This window comes from Danio rerio, chromosome 3 (genome assembly GCF_052040795.2).
Source record: "Danio rerio strain M-AB ecotype USA chromosome 3, GRCz13ab, whole genome shotgun sequence".
Classification (NCBI taxonomy): Eukaryota; Metazoa; Chordata; class Actinopteri; order Cypriniformes; family Danionidae; genus Danio; species Danio rerio.
This window is the reverse complement of record NC_141023.1, coordinates 5,957,501-5,981,738: the sequence shown is the minus strand read 5'-3', so window position 1 is coordinate 5,981,738 and position 24,238 is coordinate 5,957,501. Positions and strand designations below refer to the sequence as shown.

Here is a 24,238-nt window from a genome sequence, read left to right as displayed (position 1 = left end):
CGCAGATCGGGGCGGGGCTGAATACGGGGCGGAGCTGAATGTGCAGCCCTAAACTAAACAGGACTAAACATGTCACTCCGCCTACAAGTCTTTCATTGGTTCACGGAAACAGACGTTGATGTAATGTATGCTTTCGATTCCGGTTTTCATCTCTGCATGGTAAGTACACATCTTCTGTCATGTAAATGGTCAAATTATAGTGCAGTACACCTCACGTATTATGTGTCATTTATTTAATTAAAGGCCTTTAAGGAGATATGAAGTTTTAAAGCCTTAAAAAAAATGTTTTCTGTGTTAGGGTTGGCGTTTTCCAGGTTGATCGTACAGTTGGTGGTTTTATTCACTTAGAAGAATAATGTAAACTTTAAAGAGTTTTGAGCAAAACAGTCCATCACATGAAGTTTATTAATATCAAAGATAACAAAATATATTTTTCTTTGTGGCATGTTCTCTAATTTATGGTAATGTTAATGATATATGTACAATATAAAACTTGATTCTTAACTTACTGATCTATACTACATTCTGTTTGCAGATCATTGGCATTGATATATATAGTCATCACTATGATTCCTTAGGAGCATATTCTCTGTTTTATTTTATTTTACCTCAGTTCTTTCTCTCTTTTTGTTTTAATAGATTTGTGCATTTAATAATTTTTATTTTTATTTACACTTCATGTTCTCTTTTTTTTACATTTACATTTACATTTAGTCATTTAGCAGACGCTTTTATCCAAAGCGACTTACAAATGAGGACAAGGAAGCAATTTACACCACTAAGAGCAACAATGAATAAGTACTAAAGGCAAGTTTCAGGTCTGTAAAGTCTAAGAAGGGAAGTGTTAGTAATTTTTTTTTTTTTTGTACAGTTAGTGTGATATTCAAATAGGCAATTGCAGATTAGGAAGTGAAGTGGAGACTAAATAGTTGAGTTTTTAGTCGTTTCTTGAAAGACTGTTTACTTTATAACCCATGTTTACTTTACTTTATAACTTTATAACTTTATAACTTTACTTTATAACTTTACTTTACTTTATAACTGTTATAACTGTTTACTTTATAACTGTTTACTTTATAACCCTTTATAACAAAGTTTTTGTTTACTTTATAACCCATGCATGAAACTTATGCAAAGGGGAATGTGGAGGGGGCATGCCTGGTACAAACATATTTAATTCTTTGAGTTTAACTTTAATATACTGTATGTTAAGCGACATGTTGATGATTGTTGGTTATTTTGTACAGATGCCGCCTGAGATCCTGCAGTGGATCCTACTGAGAGTTGTCACACAGGATGGTGATGGGACATTTCTGCAACTCTCACTGACATCCAGGACCTTCTGAGCCCATGTCGTTTATTCATTTTCTTGTCGGTTTTGTCCCTTTAATAATCCGGAGTCACAACAGCGGAATGGACCGCCAACTTATCCAGCAGGTTTTTAGGCAGCGGACGCCCTTCCAGCTGCAACCCATCTCTGGGAAACATCCACACACACATTCACACACACACTCATACACTAAAGACAATTTAGCCAACCCAATTCACCTGTACCGCATGTCTTTGGACTGTGGGGGAAACCGGAGCACCTGGAGAAAACCCACGCGAAGGCAGGGAGAACATGCAAACTCCACACAGAAACGCCAACTGGTTCGAACCAGCGACCCAGCAACGTTCTTGCTGTGAGGTGACAGCACTACCTACTGCGCCACTGCCTCGCCGAGCCATTGTCAGTAATCCAAAATTCAAGAAGCAGGCTGTGTGTGTGTGTGTGTGTGTGTGTGTGTGTGTGTGTGTGTGTGTGTGTGTGTGTGTGTGTGTGTGTGTGTGTATGTGTGTGTGTGTGTGTCTGTGTGTCTGTGTACACATGTTAAAGAGTACAGAATATGCCAAGCACTTTTTACTGCAGATTGTTACTTTAATGCTGTAGTGGAATTTCCCTGTAAAAAATACATAATTGTTTTTATGTTTATTAAAGATAATAATCACAAACTGCTGTATCTTATATTATTATTAATATTTTCTATAAATTGTCAGTCTTCCTTTTGTACGTGTGCATGTGCATACACAGATGTTCTGTAGGTGAGACATCTGACATCTAAAAAACACAGATCTGCCAGATTTTTACTTGAACCGAGAAAGAGGGACTTTCAACTGACTGTATTGCTTTGTGTTGGTGTTTTTATCAGGATTTGTCAAATAAAAAAATCAGAAGTTTACACGAGTGCTGCACTTATTAATGTCAAATTTATTTTCATTAATTTGTGTCCTGATAGATAAGTAATAAATAAAACTGGCCGTTTGTGCCACACTATTAATATAATATTAAGTGTATTTAATATTCTAATTAAATGAAATAGAATAACGATGTTGTACGTGACTCTTAATAACCAAACAAAATCATTATAAAAATATTTTTAAAGATCTACAGTGCAGAAATGGATCCAGAAGGGTTGTTAGAAAGTGGTATTAAAGTATTTACCCTGTATTTACAAATAATACAAAAATAAAACCAAGAAGACAGCATTTTAATTCAGTAATATTAGATTATGAAATTATTTGTAACTTATTAATTAAATTGTAGAACAGATATTAAAACCACCCAGTAGGTGGCAGCAGAGCACTGTCTTCATTCAAATGGAGAAACTGAACAAAACTTTAATGGATTAGTAAATAATAAATAATGAAATTGATTGCATCCATAGATGACACACCATGTAATATGAAAAAAATTAATAAAAAATTTTACTCATGCTGGAACATTTACATATAACAGATCATATACATGTATATTCATAGCAGCGTCAAAGTAAAAATAAATCCATTATATGATGAAATAATCTGATTTAATAAGTAAAAAGGTTACAAACATATACTTCCCTTAATAAATAATAGCTTATCCCTGCTCTTAATAAAACTCAAAGCAGTGCAGTATTGAAAGAGAAACAATTGGACACATGCCCAATATTTTTAATAGTATAATTGTAATATTTTCAATTGTAAATTTTCCAGAGAACTCTCCCATTCAAAGGGAAAAAATTTAACTGAACTAAAAGCACTGTCGGTTTTTATTTTTTCAGACTCCATCTTTATTTGCTGTAAATATGCAATATGCATTTGCATTTTGAAGCAAAATAATAAACCATTAAAATATCAGAACTAAAATCACTGCGTTTCTGAAGTGACACCATTGTGAAAAGAGTCTTTTGAGTCTTTTGTAATATTTTTTTAGCAGGAAAAATACCATTATGAAATTCACATAACTGTTAACATATAAAACACTCATCAAGAATGCCCACTTTTGTGCAATTTTGTGTTCATTAACAATAAAAACAATATTTCAGAAATTGTACATGCATTTCCTGTTTACTGACACCACGTAGTGGGCATTCACGCTATTGCGTTTCCACTAACCAATGAAATTACAGGTGGGCGTGGCTGAATGTGCAGCCCCGCCCCACATTCATCCCCGCCCAGATCTGCGGGCTGCAGACAGGGGCTTCTCACTGATCCTACTGTTTCCTGCAGTGTCGTTATTCGCCTGCAGGTGGCGCCCGCGCGTCATTTAGAAAACTACAACTGCCAAACATTGAGTAATATGAGCTGAAATGCAGTCAGTTTGCCGGTGTTTAATCATCTCTCGAGTGAATCTTCGCTCTGCTTCATCTTCTTGACTCTGTAATGAGGCTATAGACGATGTTTAACCCGAAATCACACCCTCAGTTCTCCTGAATCCAGCTTGATACCGCGGCTCTGATCGGATGTAAGTCAGCAGTGATTCATTAAGTCTTTCTTTTGTTTTCCGTGTCTCAGCAGAAGTGAACTTCTTTGGTGGAGTTCAAAGAAATGCTGAGTTTAAATCCGCAGAGATTGAGCTCATGAACACACGCTAATGACTGAATAATGACTCCGGTTAATGACTGCAAACATCATTGACTTCACAGTGAACTGCTGAACATCAGCACTTTACTTTATGGAGATTAATAAACTAGCTTCAGCACTGCACTCAGTCCAGTCTCCTTTTTAAGATAGATGTGTTTTTCTATCCAGTCTGATCATCTTTAGATTATAATTCTAGATCAAAATCTTGAAAAATCAAGCCGTATCTGCTCTGAATTGCTGGGGGCGTGTCCGTTTTCGATGAAACCACGCCCACGCTTCAAAGCTGCCGCCCAGGGTTGCCAGGTTTTCTCAACAAAACTAGACCACATATCTACATCTGAACTGAACATATGTCGACAGCCTTTTGTAAAATACACATTTTACATCACTGTATGCATTATTTACTTGAAAGCTCACATTATTATTTGGCTATTGTAAAAAATCCAACCTTAAAGGTCCCTTGAAAAGCTTTGAAATGTGTATGCCCTGCTGAAAAATCCAGCTTAAACCAACCTAGGCTGGTTGGCTGGTTTTAGCTGGTCGACCAGCCTGGTTTTAGAGGAGTTTTGGCCATTTCCAGGCTGGTTTCCAGCCATTTCCAGCCTGGTCTTAGCTGGTCAAAACCATATTAGGCCTACATTTAGTAAACAAAAATGTACGACGGTAGGAAGTGTTGTATTTTCTCACATTTTAGTTAAATGTTTTTAAATAACCAGCCAAATCCAGCTAAAACCAGCTTGATTAGCCTGGTTTAAGCTGGATATAGCTGGTTTTGGCTGGACTCCCAGCTTGGCTAGGCTGGTCAAGCTGGTTTTAGCTGGTCATCTCCCAGCCTGACCAGCTAAGACTGGAAATGGCTGGAAACCAGGCTGGAAGTGGCCAAAACCCCTCTAAAACTAGCCTGGTTGATCAGCTAACCAGCCTGGGCTGGTTTAATCTGGATTTTTCAGCAGGGTGTTTATTAGATGTTTGATGTAATCGCAACTAACACATGAAGAGAGGGTAGGACATAGTGTAGATTCTCACTTTTTTGACAGACGGCTCACCGGTCAGGTATACATCTGCGCTAATATAGTGTAGCATGTTTGAAAAGGTTTAATACAGTTCCTGTGTTCTATTTTGGGCTGTATCTGTGTTTGCAATGTGGGGTTGTAAGGGGCTAGATTTTGGGGGAAAAGCGTGTCTGTGCACTCGAAAGGGAGGGAGGGGTTTTCTGATTGGATGAGACGGGTATGTTATTCTGTGAGTGAACACTGTGGGTTTGGGAGTGAACACAAGGATTAGTTTGTCTGAGCGTGCAAAAGTTGATTAAAAAGACAAGTTGAACTGTATGTATGATCAAATGCACTTAGCTTATCATTTAATATCATTACATTTTTGGTGTCTGCATAATAGTCTATGTTCTTCAAGACCTCTGGTTCTGAAGTCCTAAACCGTAAACAATAATAATTATATAAATATTATATTAAAGATTCAGTTTTAGTCATTTCATATGCTTCTTTTAGTGCAGTTGGTTGCCCAAGCAGCATTTCGGATCTTTATTTAAAGTTTTAAGTGTTTCATCTGATATTTATATATCATAAATAGGATTTTTAAGTGTGCATAGTGCAGTAGAGTAGGCTATTGGAGTATGCTAGCCTACATCTGTTTCTGAACACACCCAAATCCTAAGTGAGCAACCACACGATCATTAAAACACATTCAAGCGTTCTCTACTCAAGTAAATGTTTGCTTTATTTACTTAAATGGCAAAAGTAATCCCCACAAAGCGTTTTAAAAGCTTCTTTAGCTCATTTCAGTCCAAAACCTAAACCATTAGGCCTACATTTAGTAAACAAACCGACGGTAGCGTTGTATTTTCTCACATTTCAGTTAAATATTTTTAACCTTTAAAAAGACCTGTTGAGTCATTTAAGCTGCTGAGGAAAGTTGCAATTGAAATCTGCAGTTTTTATGTATTTTATGTATTAATTTTCAGTTTAGTCGCGCTAGTTTGTCTGAGCGTGCAAAAGTTGATTAAAAAGACAAGTTGAACTGTTAAATGCTTCCTGGCTTCTTCAGTTCGTTACAATATTAAGGTGAAAGTCATCATAGTTTGCGTAAAATAGACCCAGCTCCCATATTTTTTATCGCGCGATAAGAGTCTCGCGTTAAAGCAGATAACGGCCCACAACTAATATATATATATATATATATATATATATATATATATATATATACTCCGTTTCACCACCCTAGCATGTTTTTTATCTTTGGTAGCATGTACATTTAGTAGAGTGAAATATTTCATTTATTCATTCATTTTCTTGTCGGCTTAGTCCCTTTATTAATCTGGGGTCGCCACAGCGGAATGAACCGCCAACTTATCCAGCGAGTTTTTACACAGCGGATGCCCTTCCAGCCGCAACCCATCTCTGGGAAACATCCAATCATACACACTCATACTCATACACTATGGACAATTTAGCCTACCCAATTCACCTGTACCGTATGTCTTGGGGGAAACCGGAGTACCCAGAGGAAACCCACGCGAACGCAGGGAGAACATGCAAACTTCACACAGAAACGCCAACTGAGCTGAGGATCGAACCAGCGACCTTCTTGCTGTGAGGCGAACGTGCTACCCACTGCGCCACTAAAATATTTCAACAACCATATAAATATAATTGATGCAATATCTGCAGGGGTGGAAATCATGCACTTGGCAACCCTGCTGCCACCCTCCAAAGGTTGCTACAACCTGAATGGATCCTCCCTCCAGCTATTGAGCTCTATTATGGGGAGGAGCTATACTCAGTGGCTCGATTGTGTCATCAAGTCTTAATTTAGTTAAATAATACGCTCACATATATCATGTCAATGCAGAGTTTTATTTTGGATGCGATTAATCTTTGCCCAGCCTTATATACAATTCTCAGAAATTATTTTACATGGCCTTTAATGATACGGAAATAAGACCAGCCTATATGTATATAGTGCATGTGTGTGTTTCTCAGCTGAATATGTGGTGTCTCTGTGTGTTTGTGTACTAGTTTAGCTATATTAGTAAGGTCTCAATTGCATTTAATAGTATTTAATGTACTAGTTTCAGTGAGGGTTGATTTAGGGGTTGGGTTAGGGCTAGGGGTAGGCCACAGACACTGTCATTAACCTCATAGAAAAACAAGGAAGTATATTATGTCCTCACTAAAATACTGAAACAAATCTGTGTGTGTATACAGGTTTAGCTATACTTGTGAGGGCTCAGTTGTCGTCACTTATGTAGTGAGATATCAAACTGACCTATTAGTGGACATTTCACTGCTCCTCACTATTTAAATGTGCTTATAAAACAACCAGATGTTTTTATTTGTATCTAATGATGTGTTGGTTTAGGGGTCGGGTTAGGGCTAGGGCTAGGCCATAGACAGTATCATTAACCTGATAGAAAAAAATAGAAGTTTATATAATGTCCTCGGTAAGATAGTGAAACAAACCTCTGTGTGTGTGTGTTTGTTCGTGTGTTTGTGTTTGTGTTTGTGTGTGTGTGTGTTTGTGTGTGTTTGTGTGTGTGTTTGTGTGTGTGTTTGTGTGTGTTTGTGTGTGTGTGTGTGTTTGTGTGTGTGTGTGTGTGTGTGTGTTCATCAGTCAGCTGGTATACTGGGCATCTGTCAGCCGGTATGACTACTCAGTGTGTGTGTCTGCTCACCGTGTGTAATGATGGACGGAAGCAGCCAGAGCGTTTCCAGAACCTCCCGGGAGAATACCCAGGGGAGTCTGAATGGCCTTCTCCCAATCTGGCCTCTCCATCAGCCCGTTCACCACCTACAGCACACGCATACAAACACAGGTTTGTTTTTGTGAATTGTGGGGACACTCCATAGGTTTCTATTGTTTGTTTACTGTACAAACTGTATTGTCTTTCGACCTAAACCCAACCCCAACAGAAAACTGTGCTCATTTTCACTTACACTTTAAGAAAACTAAATACTTAATTAACAAAATAATTCTGCATGATTTTTAAGTCTTTTGAAAAATGCACTTATGCAATGTCCCCGTAAGTCACCTTCTCCTTATAATACCTGCATCATACTCATAGCATTATACAAGATTGTGTCGTCATATGTCACAAACACACACCTCAAAGAGTAGCCCGTCTCCAGACAGGATGATCAGGGCGTCCCACTGCGACAGGTCTGTGCTCCTCACCAGATCTCGGGCGTGATTCTGACGTTCTAAATACAAAACCATCAGTAAACACACTTTATTACTAACACAAAACACCATCCTTATATACACACGCTTCAATATAAACACAAAACTCAATCAGTAAATCACTTAACCCTTGTGTACTGTTTGTATTGACCACACTTTCATTATGTTTGGGGCTATTTTTGCCCCATTGACCTCCATTGTAATGTCATTTGTTGATTGCAAAGCCATTACAGCATATACTCATGCATTCTTGATTGTTGCTGGTTTTCCCTGTTGGGAAGAGATGAAATGTGTTATTTTACACACTTTTGTTTTTAAATTGGTGCAAAAAGAGCCACGAATTTAATGGAAAGGTAGTAAATTTGCCCAGAGTGTATTGTTAAATAAGCATTTTCCCAAAATATGTGTCAAAATAAGATCTGTTACTAATAATCAGTCCATTTGCTGAAACACAGAGAAAGCTGTGGCCAAATTAAGACTCGAAATCAGCCCAGAGTGGATGTAAACATCTCCAACAGCACACAAAAGGGTTAATTAAATCACTTAATAATTAAAAAACGCACTGTATTCAACCATTTCAAAAGCATTTTCATTTAAATTCACATTCACCTCTCAGTCGTATACTCAACAACCACTTGTTTTTCACCATGTGCAACTGACCAAACCTTTAAAATATGGAGCAATGATAGCATAGATTATTTAATACTACATTTAGTGATCTTAAATTCACATATAATTTTCAACTCTTTCCCCCAAGTTTTCCCCAACTAGCTGAAAAAAAAGCCCTGATCAAGAATGCATTGACGTCCTCCTCGGATAGCAAATGCGCTTCATTATTTTCTCTAGTCCATTACACATGACTATTGGATTACAAGAGAAACTCCGATACACCTGCAGAAAGAGAGAGAGCTCTGGATCACTCACATTCATCTCAATGCAGACATACTTTAGCATCATTGAGATATTATGGACCCAATCATGCACCCGGCGCAATAGCGCAACCCTAATTTTCATGTTTTGCGCCACGTTGTTTTAACAGCAAATCCATTTGTGCTACTTTGTGGACTCATGGTTGTGCTGGTCTAGAGAGGAGGTGTGTTAAGGCGCATTGTTGGCGTGATGCTATTTAGAGGAACTGAAATTGACCACACTATTGACTATCTAAAAGCTGCTCTAAAGTCCAGCGCAGAGTGTGCTAGTTAAGCGCCTATGCAAGTCCAGACACTTCCACATTGCTTAATACACACAGGATGTACAGCAATACACAAATATCTTTACTGATGAAAACAAATAAAGGATTAAAATATTACAAAATGTATTATTTACTACATAAATATATAAAAAAACACTGCCTCCATGCCTTCTGCACCTCGGGGGGCTTTTTCAGTTTATTCATGACAGTTTGCATTTGTATAATGTTATTATTATTATCAGTATTATTTACTATACGCATATTTATATTTGTTTTAATTAAACGAGTTTAGATTTGTCTACCTGTGGGATTTTAGAGACATCTGCATCACCATATGAGGCATAAGATCTGGACGTGGGTTTGGATATAACTCAGTTTTTGAACACACTTTGTTATTATTGTTCATTTAGTCATTTGCTGGAGATTAAAACTGAATTTAGAAATAGTTTGAAACAAATGGGGTGTGTACAACACCGGTTCCTTACTCTAAAGTAAAGGAGTAAAGAGTAGAAGAGGCTGAATGGAGGAGGCTCGTTCTTTATCCTTGCACTGCAGATGCTCTGTTGAACTGTTTTCTCGCTAGTGAAGCTTCAGTTTTTCCACTTCCAAAGTCGCTATTGTAAATAGCAAATGCACCATGGCAAGAAGCAACTGACTCCTAAACGGAATGTGACAGGAGACTCTGATTGGTTTAATGCACCAATGCTCAAAACACACCTATAACTCATTAAGAGAATAAGCACAACCCTGTTAGACCATGCGCCGGGGCGTAAACCCTATTTTTCCATCCCTACAATAGCAAAAGTGGATTCAGACACGCCCTTAATGCTTTTGCGTCATGCGTTTTAGACTTTGCACTTGTAAAAATAGAGCCCAAAATGTTTTATCAATGGTTTGAATTAGGGGGTGTATTTAAAAAAAACTGTGGTCAACTTATAACAGAAAATTATTATTTTGCATTGTGCCCATTTTTATTAAACAATACTGAAGTTGTCACATTTATAGATACAATATTTTAGTTTAAGTTTTATTTGTTTTGTTTTGCCCTTTAATTTTAATTCCTTTTATTTAGAAGTTCTAGTTAAAGGTAAAATAAATGGAAAAAATATGCTTTTGAATCTTAGTTTAGATTTTTTTTTTTCAGAACTATTTTTAATATTATTTATTTACATTTTTATGGTTTTAGTGAACCATAATAACCTAATCTCAATTATCATATCAAAGAATTCTCTGAATTTGTGTGTGTGTGTGTGTGTGTGTGTGTGTGTGTGTCTGTGTTTGTTTGTGTGTGTGTGTGTGTGTGTGTGTGTGTGTGTGTGTGTGTGTGTGTGTGTGTGTGTGTGTGTGTGTGTGTTTGTTTGTGTGTGTGTCTGTGTTTGAGGCAGGAGTGAAGATTCATAGTGACTGATTCAGCAGAAATGCTTGAAGTTGAAACCACACACACACACGCAGACACACACACACACACGCACACACACACACACACTCATCAAATTCAGTGTGTATGGAGACAACCAGGACTATTATTGATCTCTCTCTCTCTCTCTCTCTCTCTCTCTCTCTCTCTCCTTCTCACACACACACACACACGTGCACATATCAAATATCTGCTTCATTCACAAGACAGTGACATTAACAGTGTTTGAATGTTTCAGCTGGTTTACGTTCATCTCAACAATCTCAATAATCATCTTTACTCCTTAATAATAGAGCTGTTACTTCTGTGAAACTTAAATTCTATTTCAAATATTTCCTAAATGTTTCCCGGTGATGGGTTGCACCTGGAAGGACATTCGCTGTGTAAAACATATGCTGGATAAGATGGCGGTTCATTCCACTGTGGAGACCCCTGATTAATAAACGGACTAAGCTGAATTTTTTACAGCACTTCCTATTGAAATGTTCATTTTGGAGATAGCCTTAATTCTTTTCATTTTGACTGGAATAAAAATGTATACATATTTAACGGTCAATATTATTTTAATTGGCAGCAGAACAAACCACTGTTGTCCAATGACTCGCCTAATTAACCTAGTTAAATCTTGAAATGTCACTGTAAGCTCAATACTAGTATTTTTCTTAGTAACTAGTAAAACATTATGCACTATCATCATGGCAAAAACTAATGAAACGAGTTATTATTATTACTATTGTTTTAAAATGTGTTAATGTATACAAATTGACAAATAATTAAAATGAAATGTATATTTCTATCATTCAACTGCATATCACTGAGATTTCTGCACTGCTGATGCTCAAACACACGTCTATATCTGCACAAACACGCTGCAGATTGACTGATGTGTGTATAAATAGATCCATCATTCAGCATCCTGCAGTCATACATCACTCAGATACTGTCTGTCTGTCTGAGGTGATTCTGAGTTCATCATCTGACTCTAAAGCGGATCTGTTTGTCTATGAACTAGTGCTGAATGATGCTTAGAAAAAATGCGCTATGTGGCATTGTGAGTGTTGCGGTAAATATATTTCGGTAACACTTTACAGTACTGGACATGTTGTTAATAACAACCATCCTGGATGTACTTTATCCTGCTTATAGCCACTTGTTTCAAAACATAACAATTAGATTCAAAACATTGTTCTGGGTCGTAATCGTATATTTCGTTAATCAAAAGCAAAGCTGACAGAAACTAAAACAGCTCATTATTCAGACATAAGATGGTACCAAACAGTCAAAAAACACAAAGCTGACAGAAATAAAAACAGCTGATGGAGTATACACTAACCTGCGCATTGTTCAGACACAAGATGGAGACAAACAGTCAAAAGATGCAACACTGAGAGAAACTACAACAGCTGATGGAGTATACACTAACCTGCGCATTATTCAGACATAAGATGGCGCCAAACAGTCTAAAACACAAAGCTGACAGAAATGAAAACAGCTGAAGTATACACTAACCTGCGCATTATTCAGACACAAGATGGCGCCAAACAGTCAAAAAACACAAAGCTGACAGAAATAAAAACAGCTGATGGAGTATACACTAACCTGCGCATTGTTCAGACACAAGATGGAGACAAACAGTCAAAAGATGCAACACTGAGAGAAACTACAACAGCTGATGGAGTATACACTAACCTGCGCATTATTCAGACACAAGATGGCGCCAAACAGTCTAAAATACAAAGCTGACAGAAATGAAAACAGCTGATGGAGTATACACTAACCTGCACATTATTCAGACACAAGATGGCGCCAAACAGTCAAAAACACAAAGCTGACAGAAACTAAAACAGCTGATGGAGTATACAATAACCTGTGCATTATTCAGACATAAGATGGTACCAAACAGTCAAAAACACAAAGCTGACAGAACCGAAAACAGCTGATGGAGTATACACTAACCTGCGCATTATTCAGACAACAAGATGGCACCAAACAGTTAAACACAAAGCTGACAGAAATGAAAACTGCTGATGGAGTATACACTAACCTGCACATTATTCAGACACAAGATGGCGCCATTCAGTCTAAAACACAAAGCTGAGAGAAACTACAACAGCTGATGGAGTATACACTAACGTGCACATTGTTCAGACACAAGATGGCACCAAACAGTCAAAAACACAAAGCTGACAGAAACTAAAACAGCTGATGGAGTATACACTAACCTGCGCATTATTCAGACATAAGATAGCGCCAAACAGTCAAAAATGTAAAGCTGACAGAAACGAAAACAGCTGATGGAGTATACACTAACCTGCGCATTGTTCAGACACAAGATGGAGACACACAGTCAAAAGATGCAACACTGAGAGAAACTACAACAGCTGATGGAGTATACACTAACCTGTGCATTATTCAGACACAAGATGGCGCCAAACAGTCTAAAACACAAAGCTGACAGAAACTAAAACAGCTGATGGAGTATACACTAACCTGCGCATTATTCAGACATAAGATGGTACCAAACAGTCAAAAACACAAAGCTGACAGAACCGAATACAGCTGATGGAGTATACACTAACCTGCGCATTATTCAGACACAAGATGGCGCCATTCAGTCTAAAACACAAAGCTGAGAGAAACTACAACAGCTGATGGAGTATACACTAACCTGTGTATTATTCAGACACAAGATGGCGCCATTCAGTCTAAAACACAAAGCTGAGAGAAACTACAACAGCTGATGGAGTATACACTAACCTGCATATTGTTCAGACACAAGATGGCACCAAACAGTCAAAAACACAAAGCTGACAGAAACGGAAACAGCTGATGGAGTATACACTAACCTGCGCATTATTCAGACATAAGATAGCACCAAACAGTCAAAAACACAAAGCTGACAGAAACAAAACCGAAATCTTAAAAATGCAGGTTATGCTCACTCGTGATTGTGTCGTCAATTTGGCAACCTGCGTTTATGACCAACATGTGGAAAAACCCTCTCCAATATTTTGGACTACCTAGAACAGGGTTTTTCAAAGTCTAAGACAGTGGGCCTCCCTTTTCACACAACTTTTTCATTGGCGCCCCCCTCCTCCCAAACACGCACACACACACACACACACACACTGGTCCTGTCCACGTAAATCCTAAACTCAAATACTGATCATCATATCTGCGTCTTTTGGGTTTAAGCCCTGAACTTAAAGGCTTTTGTGGCGAGGGGGCGTGGCCGAGAGCCGTGGGAACGGAGTGAGGCCACCGCGTTAGTGGATACACCTGCGGTGCGCACCTGCCTCGGATCCCACGGAAGGAGCTCTGGATCATAAAAGGAGGAACGAGGGCAGAGGAAGCTGAGAGAGGACCGGGCCCGGACATATTTTACTTTTGCTTTCAGTCCGCTTGTCACTGTTATTAATAAATCATTTAAAAACTGCATCGGTTCTCCGCCTCCTTCTTCCCGGCGGCCAAAGGGCCGTGAACTTCATTACAGCTTTGAATCGGGGGGGGGGGGGGGGGGGGGGGGGGTCTCAGAAACCGAACCATTGTATTAGCAGGCATAGACCTGTATTGGCGGGCTTGCCAAACAGAAGCAAATTCACAGCTATGCCTTCTGGGTAAAAAATGTTTTCTTATATTTGACGTATTATTTTTTTGCTTTGTTTAATTAAAACGTTTAAATATAATAAAAAATACATATAATAATTAAACTTAACAATTATATTTTTATTATATTATATTTTTTCCCGCGCCTCCCCTGACATGCTCTGGCGCCCCCCAGGGGAGGCGCGCCTCACACTTTGAAAACCCCTGACCTAGAATACCTAGTTCAACCACTACAAAATAGCACTTCAAAATAACATTCCTCTGAAGTGTTGTTTATCTCACCGGTGATGACGAGTGTGTGTGGGATATCCGCCTCTGTGAGCATCCGCTGAACGTGCCCATTGTATTGAGCCATGGCCTGGCCACGCCCACTCTGAGGATTGACCAATACCATCACGCCACACGCACGGCGGACCTCTGAGAACAACACACCTGATGGAGAGAGAGAGAGATAAATATTATTGTTCTGTGTTTCACAATAATTTAAAAAATTAGCACCGTCGCCTCACAGCAAGAAGGTCGCTGGTTTGAGTCCCGACTGAGCCAATTGACATTTCTGTGTGGAGTTTGTATGTTCTCCTCGTGTTGACATGGGTTTGCTCTGGGTGCTCCGGTTTCCCCCACAGTCCAAACACCTACGCTAAAGGGGAATTGATGAAATAAACTGGCCGTAGTATGAATGTGTATGGGTGTTTCCCAGTGCTGGGTTACAGCTGAAGCATACGCTGCATAAAACATATGCTGGAATAGTTGGTGGTTCATTCTGCTGTCGCGTCCCCTGATAAATAAGGGAGATCAGCCGAAGGAATATGAATGAAATGAAAACATAACAAAACTAAAAAAAATAACCGACTACATCAAATAAAGAACATTAAATTATCATTCTTTCATTCATTCATTTTCTTTTTCGACTAAGTCGCTTCATTAATCTGGGGTCGCCACAGCGGAATGAACCGCCAACTTATCCAGCATATGTTTTGCACATAGGATGCCCTTCCAGGTGCAACCAAGTACTGGGAAACATCCATACACTCTCATTCACACACATACACTAGGGACAATTTTAGCTTACCCAATTCATCTGCACCTCATGTCTTTAGACTTGTGGGAGAAAACCGGAGCACCCGGAGGAAACCCATGCGAACACGGAGAGAACAACCAAACTCCACACACAATTGCCAATTGACCCATCTGATGTTCGAACCAGCGACCTTCTTTCTGTGAGGTGACAGCTCTACCTACTGCACCCCCACGTCACCCATTAATTCAAATATCCGTAAATTATAATAAGTAAAATAATTAACATACAGTGCATCCTATTAATATGTAAACACCAAAATAAAATCAAGAAATCTAAAATGCATTTATAGTAAATATATCAAATTTAACTTACAATAATGAAAATAATCATAAATCTCTTGCCTTTTTATTAATCTAAATAACAAAGGTGGTGCCTTTATATATATATATGTATATGCGATATGGCTGTATATCGGCACTGGTGGGAGGTGTGCGTTGGCCTTAGTGCCCCCACCAGTGCTGATATACAGCCATATCGCACTGCTACGAGTGTGATATTGCGTTTATACAACAGTTTGACGGTATAATTGTGTATATAAAAACAAAATCAAACATGGAGAGTCAAATCATAAGCTGACAGTTAAACCGCTGAGCGTGCATCTTTTAAACTTTAGAACTGTAGTGTCTGCTTTTTGCTGGCTGTATGTGGGCGGAGTAATACACAAAGGGTAAAGAGGCTGTAGGAGTTCTGATATTGCAGAATATCGCACACATGGCTATCAGCCAATCAGATTTGAAAGCCAGACAGAACTGTTGTATATATATATATATATATATATATATATATATATATATATATATATATATATATATATATATATATATATTTATATATATATATATATTTATATATACTCGTTCAACTGCTCGTTAACACAAATTTCTAATCAGCCAATCACATGGCAGCAACTCAGCACATTTAGGCATGTAGACATGATCAAGACGATCTGCTGCAGTTCAAACCGAGCAACAGAAAGAGGAAGAAAGGGGATTTAAGTGACTTTGAACGTGGCATGGTTGTTGGTGCCAGGCGGGCTGGTCTGAGTATTTCAGAAACTGCTGATCTACTGTGATTTTTCACACACAACAATCTCTAGGGTTTACAGAGAATGACCTGACAAAAGAGAAAATATCCAATGAGCGGCAGTTCTGTGGGCGCAAATGCCTTGTTGATGCCAGAGGGCAGAGGAGAATGGCCAGACTGGTTCCAGCTGATAGAAAGGCAACAGTAACTCAAATAAGCACTCGCTACAACAGAGGTCTGCAGAAGAGCATCTCTGAACACACAACACGTCCAACCTTAAGGCAGATGGGCTACAGCAGCAGAAGACCACACCGGGTGCCGCTCCTGTCAGCTAAGAACAGGAAACTGAGGCTACAATTCACACAGACTCACCAAAACTGGACAATAGAAGATTGGAGAAACGTTGCCTGCTCTGATGAGTCTCCATTTCTGCTGCCAAATTCGGATGGTCGGGTCAGAATTTGGCATCAACAACATGAAAGCATGGATCCATCCTGCCTTGTATCCACAGTTCAGTCTGGTGGTGCTGGTGTAATACTGTGGGGGAATTTTTCTTGCCACACTTTGGGCCCATCAGTACTAATTGAGCATCATGTCAACACCACAGCCTTCTTGAGTATATATTGATGATGTTTTAAAATACAGAAAAGAAAGTGAAGTGATAGTGTAATAATAATCTCTTCAGAGCAGTATTTTTATTTCACGGTAATTTTTAGATGTTTTATTTCATTTGTATTTTCTTTTAAAAGTACTTTATTGCATTGCATTTATTTATTAATAATAATTAATTATTTTGTATATTTAATTGACTTAATAATTTTTACTGAATTAAATATACACTACGTTTAATCTTTTCTTTGGGCTTTTATTTTGAATTAAGAGTTCAGCATACTTGTGATTTTCTGCTGGCTCGTCCAGCTGCCTGCTTTGTTTTTGCCATCTGTGCTGCTGAAGGTTTAATGTAGTGTTAAAACATCATTTTTACTTCTGTTTCGGAGGTTTTTTATGTTTGACAAGCATTGTGAGAGAGTGTGTCCTCAGGCAGACTCACAGCACTAGCAGATGGCAGCGCTAATGTTGACGCTAGCTAAAACAAACAAAGGTTTGTCTCGCCACTACTAACAAATCTTACATCCACAATATTCTGCCAACATTAGTTTTAGGTTGCAAAAATAAAATCTAGGGCCGCACGATGGCTCAGTGGTTTGCACTGTCGCCTTACAGCAAGAAGGTCGCTGAATCGATCCTCAGCGTAGTCGGTTGTCATTTCTGTATGGAGTTTGCATGTTCTCCCCGTGTAGGTGTGGGTTTCCTCCGGGTGCTCCGGTTTCTCCCACAGTCCAAACACATGTGCTATAGGTGAATTGAATGAACTAAATTGGCAGTAGCGTATATGCGAGTGTGTATGGGTGTTTTCCAGTGCAGGATGGCAGCTGGAAGGGCATCCGCTGCATAAAACATATGCTGGAATAGTTGGCGGTTCATTTCACTGTGGTGACCTCTGAAATAGAGACTAAGCCGAAGAAAAAAATAATTGTATGTGCATATGGATGTTTTCAGTTTTGGGGGTAATTCATTGGTCGAGATCACCAGCGATCTAGTCTGGGCAGATCTACACTACTGCCACTGATATGAACTACAACTCCCAGAAGTCATTGCTCCAATCACTCCTGCCACAGCTGACAGTCATCCACACACACATGCAGCTGAAGTTCATCAGTGAATGATTACATGGACTATATATATATATATATATATATATATATATATATATATATATATATATATATATATATATATATATATTAGGGATGTAACGGTATCAGAATTTCACGGTACGGTAATACCTCGGTATGAATGTCACGGTACGGTATTTATTGAATCATTTACAGGAAAAAAAAAACTTTTGAAAATACTCCAAAAAAAGTGCCAAAAGTGTCAATGACATACAAATTAGCCATCTATCTGTTAGCTTTGAAACAGGAACTTCAATTTTAATAACAAAAAATTATTAAACCATGTAAAAAAATAAAGTTTCAATTTAGTATTGTTGAAAACTCATCACATTCAACATTTAATCACTCACTTAGATAGAGATGGGTTTAAAGGAAAATGATCATATAACTATAATCTGGTAAAAGCTGGTATCTCTGGGTATTTACAATGTCCCCTGCAACAGAAAAAACCCCTCTCATTTGGGACTGAGGATTCTGGGACAAGAGAGATATGACTTGGCCCATGTTGACAGCAGTGGGTAACGTTGTGCATTGTCTTTCCCCCACTTGAGAGGACAAACCATGAGTGAGATAGAGGTCTCTTTGCGGTACAAGTCAATGTCTGCATCAATCTGAACAGTGTGCTGTGTTTCTGCAGTCCCCATGACTGTTATTAGTCGTATTCCCCAACTTGCAGGCACGTGCACACACAGGGCTCAACCTGTGCAGTGCACATGCCCTTTTTAGTCTTGGATAGAAAATGCCCTTCCAAAACGATCAAAAGTGCCCCCGCGACGCGACACAACCTCCATCCAATCCAGCCCTTCAGTAGGCGCGCGACAACACCTCTCTTGAGTATGCGCGCTCAACCCCTCCTCGGCGCTTTACAATACGCGCGCCACAACACAGCTGATCAGAACGCGCGCGGCGACAACACCCGCTTTAGGTTCGATCATTTCCATCTTTTTTTCATCTCCGCTACTAGCAGCACACTCCATTTCCGCATTACTGGATCTGTAGCGACAACAGACCGCAAAGGATTATGGCCACGCCGGGGCTGATGGGAAATGAAGTTTCAGCTACCTCCCGTTCGCTTCATTCGCCTGAGCAAATTTTCTCAGAAGACCTATAGTTTTACCGAGTCATGCGACTTCGGTAATATCGAAAAAATTTAATATTGCGGTATGACGGTATTTACAATACCGTTACATCCCTAATATATATATATATATATATATATATATACACCTCCCATCCTCGCACACATTGCTGAGTCTTGTGAGCATTTTTGAAGCGTTATTACCGTGTCTTGCTTTGTTTATTATTTATGATGTTCTGTCCTGAACATTCGCCTGCATTCTGACTATACTCTTGGATTACCCTTATGCTCCTGCCTGTTCTTGTATTGACCTTGCCCTAATAATATTTGAGTTTGAGATGTAAAACCTAAAAATAATGTTTGTTATTTTTTGGTCCTTTTAAAAAAATGAACCAAAAAGGAACCAAAGACTAACATTAGGGGAACGTTATGTGTTTTCTGAGTCTGAATTCTGACGGTTTTGCTTCCTAGAGACACACAGATGCAGGTTTATTGAGCTCTGACAGTGTTTATTTCTGTTCCAGCAGTGTTGGCGGCTCTGTGTTTCTCCGGGATGTGTGTCTGAAGCGGCTGGTTCATCAGAACAGACGGGTTTTACACGCAGATCAGATGTAAGCTATTTTAGGATGAAGAGCATCTCCACAGGTTTGCTTCACACTCGTCTACTTCACACCAGAAACTGAGCCAAACAGTCACACGCTAATTCATTTTCAAATCAACTGAAGGGATGCTCGGATATACATTTGAAACCAGAAGTTTCCATACACTGTATAAAAAGGCACATTACCATTTTTAAAAAGTCAGATGTTATTGTGACTAAACTAAACTCTCTTTTAGGTAAGTTAGGATTATCAAATTTGCTTCTGTTCTGCTTAATAGCAGAATAATGAGAGAAATATGTTTAGAGAAATTGTTATAACTTTTCTTGTAACTCAAGTTTACATTCAATAAGATCAATATGTCTATGATAAAGCTCAGATGATGATGTCAAGGTTTTGGAAGATTCTGATTGGCTAATGGACAACATTTGAGTTAATTGGAGGCACAACTGTAGAATAGTATTTAGGGAAAATCTCAAACACACTGCTTCCCTGTGTGACAACATGGGGAAATCAACAAGCCAGAATCAACAACAAAGCCAGATTACAATTTGCTAAATTACACGGGAAAAAGGCTAATGTTTGGAGACATGTCCTGTGGTCTGATGGAGCTAAGATTGAACTGTTTGGCCATAATGACCAGAGTTACATTTTGGAGGACAAAGGGGAAATCTTACAAGCCTAAGAACACCATCCCAACTGTGAAGTATGGGGGGCAGCATCATGTTGTGGGGCTGTTTTGCTGCAGGAGGGACTGGTCCACTTCACAGCATAGACGGCATCATGAAGAAAGAACATGAAGTAGAAATACTGAAGCAACATCTCAAGACATCAGCCAGGAAATTAAAACTTGGCCACAAATGGGTCTTCCAAACAGACCATGACCCTGAGCATACTGCCAAATTAGTTCAAATGTGCTTTAAGGACAACAGAGTGAATGTTTTGGAGTGGCCATCACAAAGCCCTGATCTCAATCCTATAGAAAATTTGTGGGCAGAGTTGAAAAAGCTTGTGCCTACAAATCTGACTCACACCAATTCTGTGAGGAGGAATGGGCCAAAATTCCTTCAAACTATTGTGAGACGCTTGTGGAAGGATACTCAAAACATTTGACCAAAGTTGAACAGTTTAAAAGCAAAGCTAAAAAATACCAAGGAAATGAATGTAAAATTTCGACTGTCTAGAAATTAACTCTCTCATTATTCTGGCATTTAGCAAATGTAAATCATTTAGATCCTAACGGACCTAAAACAGTAAACGTTTGGTATGATTCACCATCAGACATTTAAAAAAAAAAAAAGGTTATGAGTGTATAGAGTGTATGTACACTTCTGGTTTCAACTGTAAGTAAACATCACAACCATAATTTTGACACCCCTAGTAACCAGTAATGATGCAGCACATAAAAAATCTATCGAAGTAAAAGTATTAAACTCATTGACAATGTGTACTGAAGTAAAAGTGGAAGTAGTAGAAAAAAAAAACAATCCTCCAGTAGAGAACAGATACCGCCTTTCAGTACTTTAAGTACAGTAGTGTAGTAGTTCTACTTTGTTACTATACATCTCCGAATATAATGTTATTTACTATAAAACAATGCAAATAGCATGGAGGGAATTTGAAATGTGACCTTTCTGGATGAAGGAAATCTGTGGCAATCAAAAAAATGGCAACTTTCCTCCTAAATTTTGAGCTATTTTCTTAATTTAGTGTTAAATTCAGTGAATGCAGAGAATCTCATTTGCATTTAAAGGAACAGCGTGTTTTTGCACACGCCCGAACAGCGGCAAATTTGACTAGATATAATTGACATCAGGCTGTGCAATCTGGACAAGTCACCAATCGGAGCGAAGATCGGCGGGAGAAACATCAACAACCTTTGTTATGCCGATGATACGACCCTGATTGCAGAAAGTGAAAAGGACCTCGAATATCTGGTAAGAAGAGTGAAAGAAGACCGTGAACACATGGGACTGTACCTCAACATCAAGAACAAAGGTAATGACAACAGCAAGCAATGGTACAGTCCACATAACAATTGACAATGAGGAAATCGAATCAGTCCAAGACTTCATCTTCCTTGGATCCAAGACCGACCACAATGGCGAGTCAATGGCGGCCGGAGATCAGACGAAGAATCGCACTTGGCCGCAGTGCAATGCAAGGAATAGAGAAGGTATGGAAAAGCAAGGACATCAGCATCGTTTCCCAATCTCCAGAAGGAAGATCGATACTTTCGAATTGTGGTGCTGGAGGCGAATGATGCGCATACCATGGACGGCGACGATCACAAACAAAACAATCGTGGAGCATGTCAAAAAAATGTATCGCTAGAGGGCGAAATCACCAAGCAGCGGCTCTTGTTCTTTGGTCATATCATGTGAGCCAACTCCATGGAAACAGTTTTAATGCTCGGTGCAGTCAGTGGATCGAGAAGAAGAGGGCGTCAGAGAACACGATGGCTGGACACAATCAAGACTGACACGAACTTGAATATGAAACCACTGAAAGAAGCAGTCAAAAAATAGGAAAGCGTGGCAAATCACAATCCATAAAGTGGCCAATCGTCAGTATTGACTGATTGGCTAATCATCATCATAATCAGAGCTTTACATTAACACCTGCCAAATGCGGGTAGATTTCGGCGGTGGCGGGTAAGACAGACACTCGCACTAGCCACTTTGGCTGGTTAAAAATAATTTTCCCAGATAGTAATTGTTAAAAGCAGGGTTCGACAATTAGGATAGTCCAATATGCATGCACAGGCGATCGAGAAGCAACATGACTGACAAAAATAATTGCGTTCGCAACTTCGCATCAGCAAACCAGGTGAATACTGAATAAGAGGATAATCATTCGCGCTAACAGCTGAGGTGATGCGCGCGACTGTTTATAACGCGTGCGCGCTCCCGTTTCCTTTTGTGAAGCAACTGTGTCTAGAAACTCAACTGATGCGATCGATTCTCTTTCAAATAGACTGAACAAAAAGGAAGGAACATGCACCCACAGTCTTGCTGCTTTCAAGAGTTCCAGAGTTGACTTATTGTAAGCAGCGCCAGTTGCTTTCGGTTTAACCATTCTTTGAAAAGATAATTTATGGGTCTATCATTAACCATGCGTGTGTGTGTGATCGTCCTTTCATCATCACACAGTATGTTTTTTACCTGCTTTCGTTTGGATTAATATGGTTTAATTATTATTTTTTTACAATAACATTGCTTTAATGGGAGAATTACTCCCCATTTATGTGTAGTTAACTGGTGATCTGGGACCTTTAGCCAGGACATATGACTGTGCATATGTTTTGTTAAATAAAAACTTTAGTATTCAGCTATATTTAGCATGTTTTCACACATTTAAAATTTGTGGCTAAGAAATAATTAACTGTTTATTTATGGTGTGGTCAGAGATAAATTGGGTAAATCCTTCATTTTGGGCTCTGAAAATTATGAAAACTAATTGTAATAAATGAAACCCTGACCCATTTGCTCGTGATTATTGAGCAAGCTCATATATGACACACAAAAAGTGAACTGAAAGAGGAGGCATGTAGAGATAACGGAAACTCATAATCAAGTAATTTTAGCATGTCAAAGTCATATTTATGTGTATAAAATATATTTTCCCAAAAATAAAATTGTGGCTAGTGAAAATGGTGAGTGGCTAGTAATGCTGGAAAACTACTAGCCAGAGTGGCTGGTGGTCAAAAAAGTTAATGTTAAGCCCTGATCATAATAAATGACCAGTGTCATATTTTAAGCTAAAATTTTTTACAGACGCAGTCTGGAGATTTGACATCTTGTGGAAAAATCATATCATGTGCACTTTAAACACGTAGTAAAGTCAGTGTGACTGCTGACGCACTGTATTAGGGAGTTATCAGTGGAGCGAAACGTTCACCATCAGCAGGAGCAGGTTGTTGTCTCTGTTACCCAGAGTGCACTGAGGCGAAGGGCCATAATGAGCTGCTGCTCGCGGATCAATGACAGCCTTCAGAGTCCACCCAACAACAGCTTTCTGTCAGCAGAAACACTGAGGAAACCCGCTGCGCTGCTAACACTAGCGGCTGATTAGCATTCGCTCGCTGACGGACGCTAATTAGCACTGGAGTCTGTGACGGCTTCATTAACACACACTACACAAACAACCTGCTGCCTTCCTTCTGACAGAACTCAGCTGCTAACCGGATGAATTAAACATTCGCAAAGTGTCAAGACACGATCTGGCATTTATATTTGAAACTCTCGGCATTTGGCGATGCAGTGGCACAGTAGGTAGTGCTGTCGCCTCACTGCAAGAAGGCCGCTGGTTTGAGCCTCGGCTGGGTCAGTGGGTGTTTCAGTGTGGAGTTTGCATGTTCTCCCTGCATTCGCATGGGTTTCCTCCGGGTGCTCTGGTTTCCCCCACAGTTCAAAGACATGTGGTACAGG

General features: G+C 39.1%; 1 protein-coding gene across 1 annotated transcript in view; it reads right to left on the bottom strand.

The window, feature by feature from the left end:
- sphk1 (sphingosine kinase 1) overlaps positions 1-24,238 on the bottom strand; it is a 58,723-nt gene that overhangs the window by 5,578 nt on the left and 28,907 nt on the right. The window contains exons 2-4 of the mRNA XM_087243598.1: positions 14,574-14,723; positions 8,002-8,096; positions 7,571-7,686 (exon numbers count right to left, since the gene is read on the bottom strand). Of these exons, the coding sequence (XP_087099724.1) occupies positions 7,571-7,686; positions 8,002-8,096; positions 14,574-14,723 (361 nt within the window). The remainder of the gene's footprint in view (positions 1-7,570; positions 7,687-8,001; positions 8,097-14,573; positions 14,724-24,238) is intronic.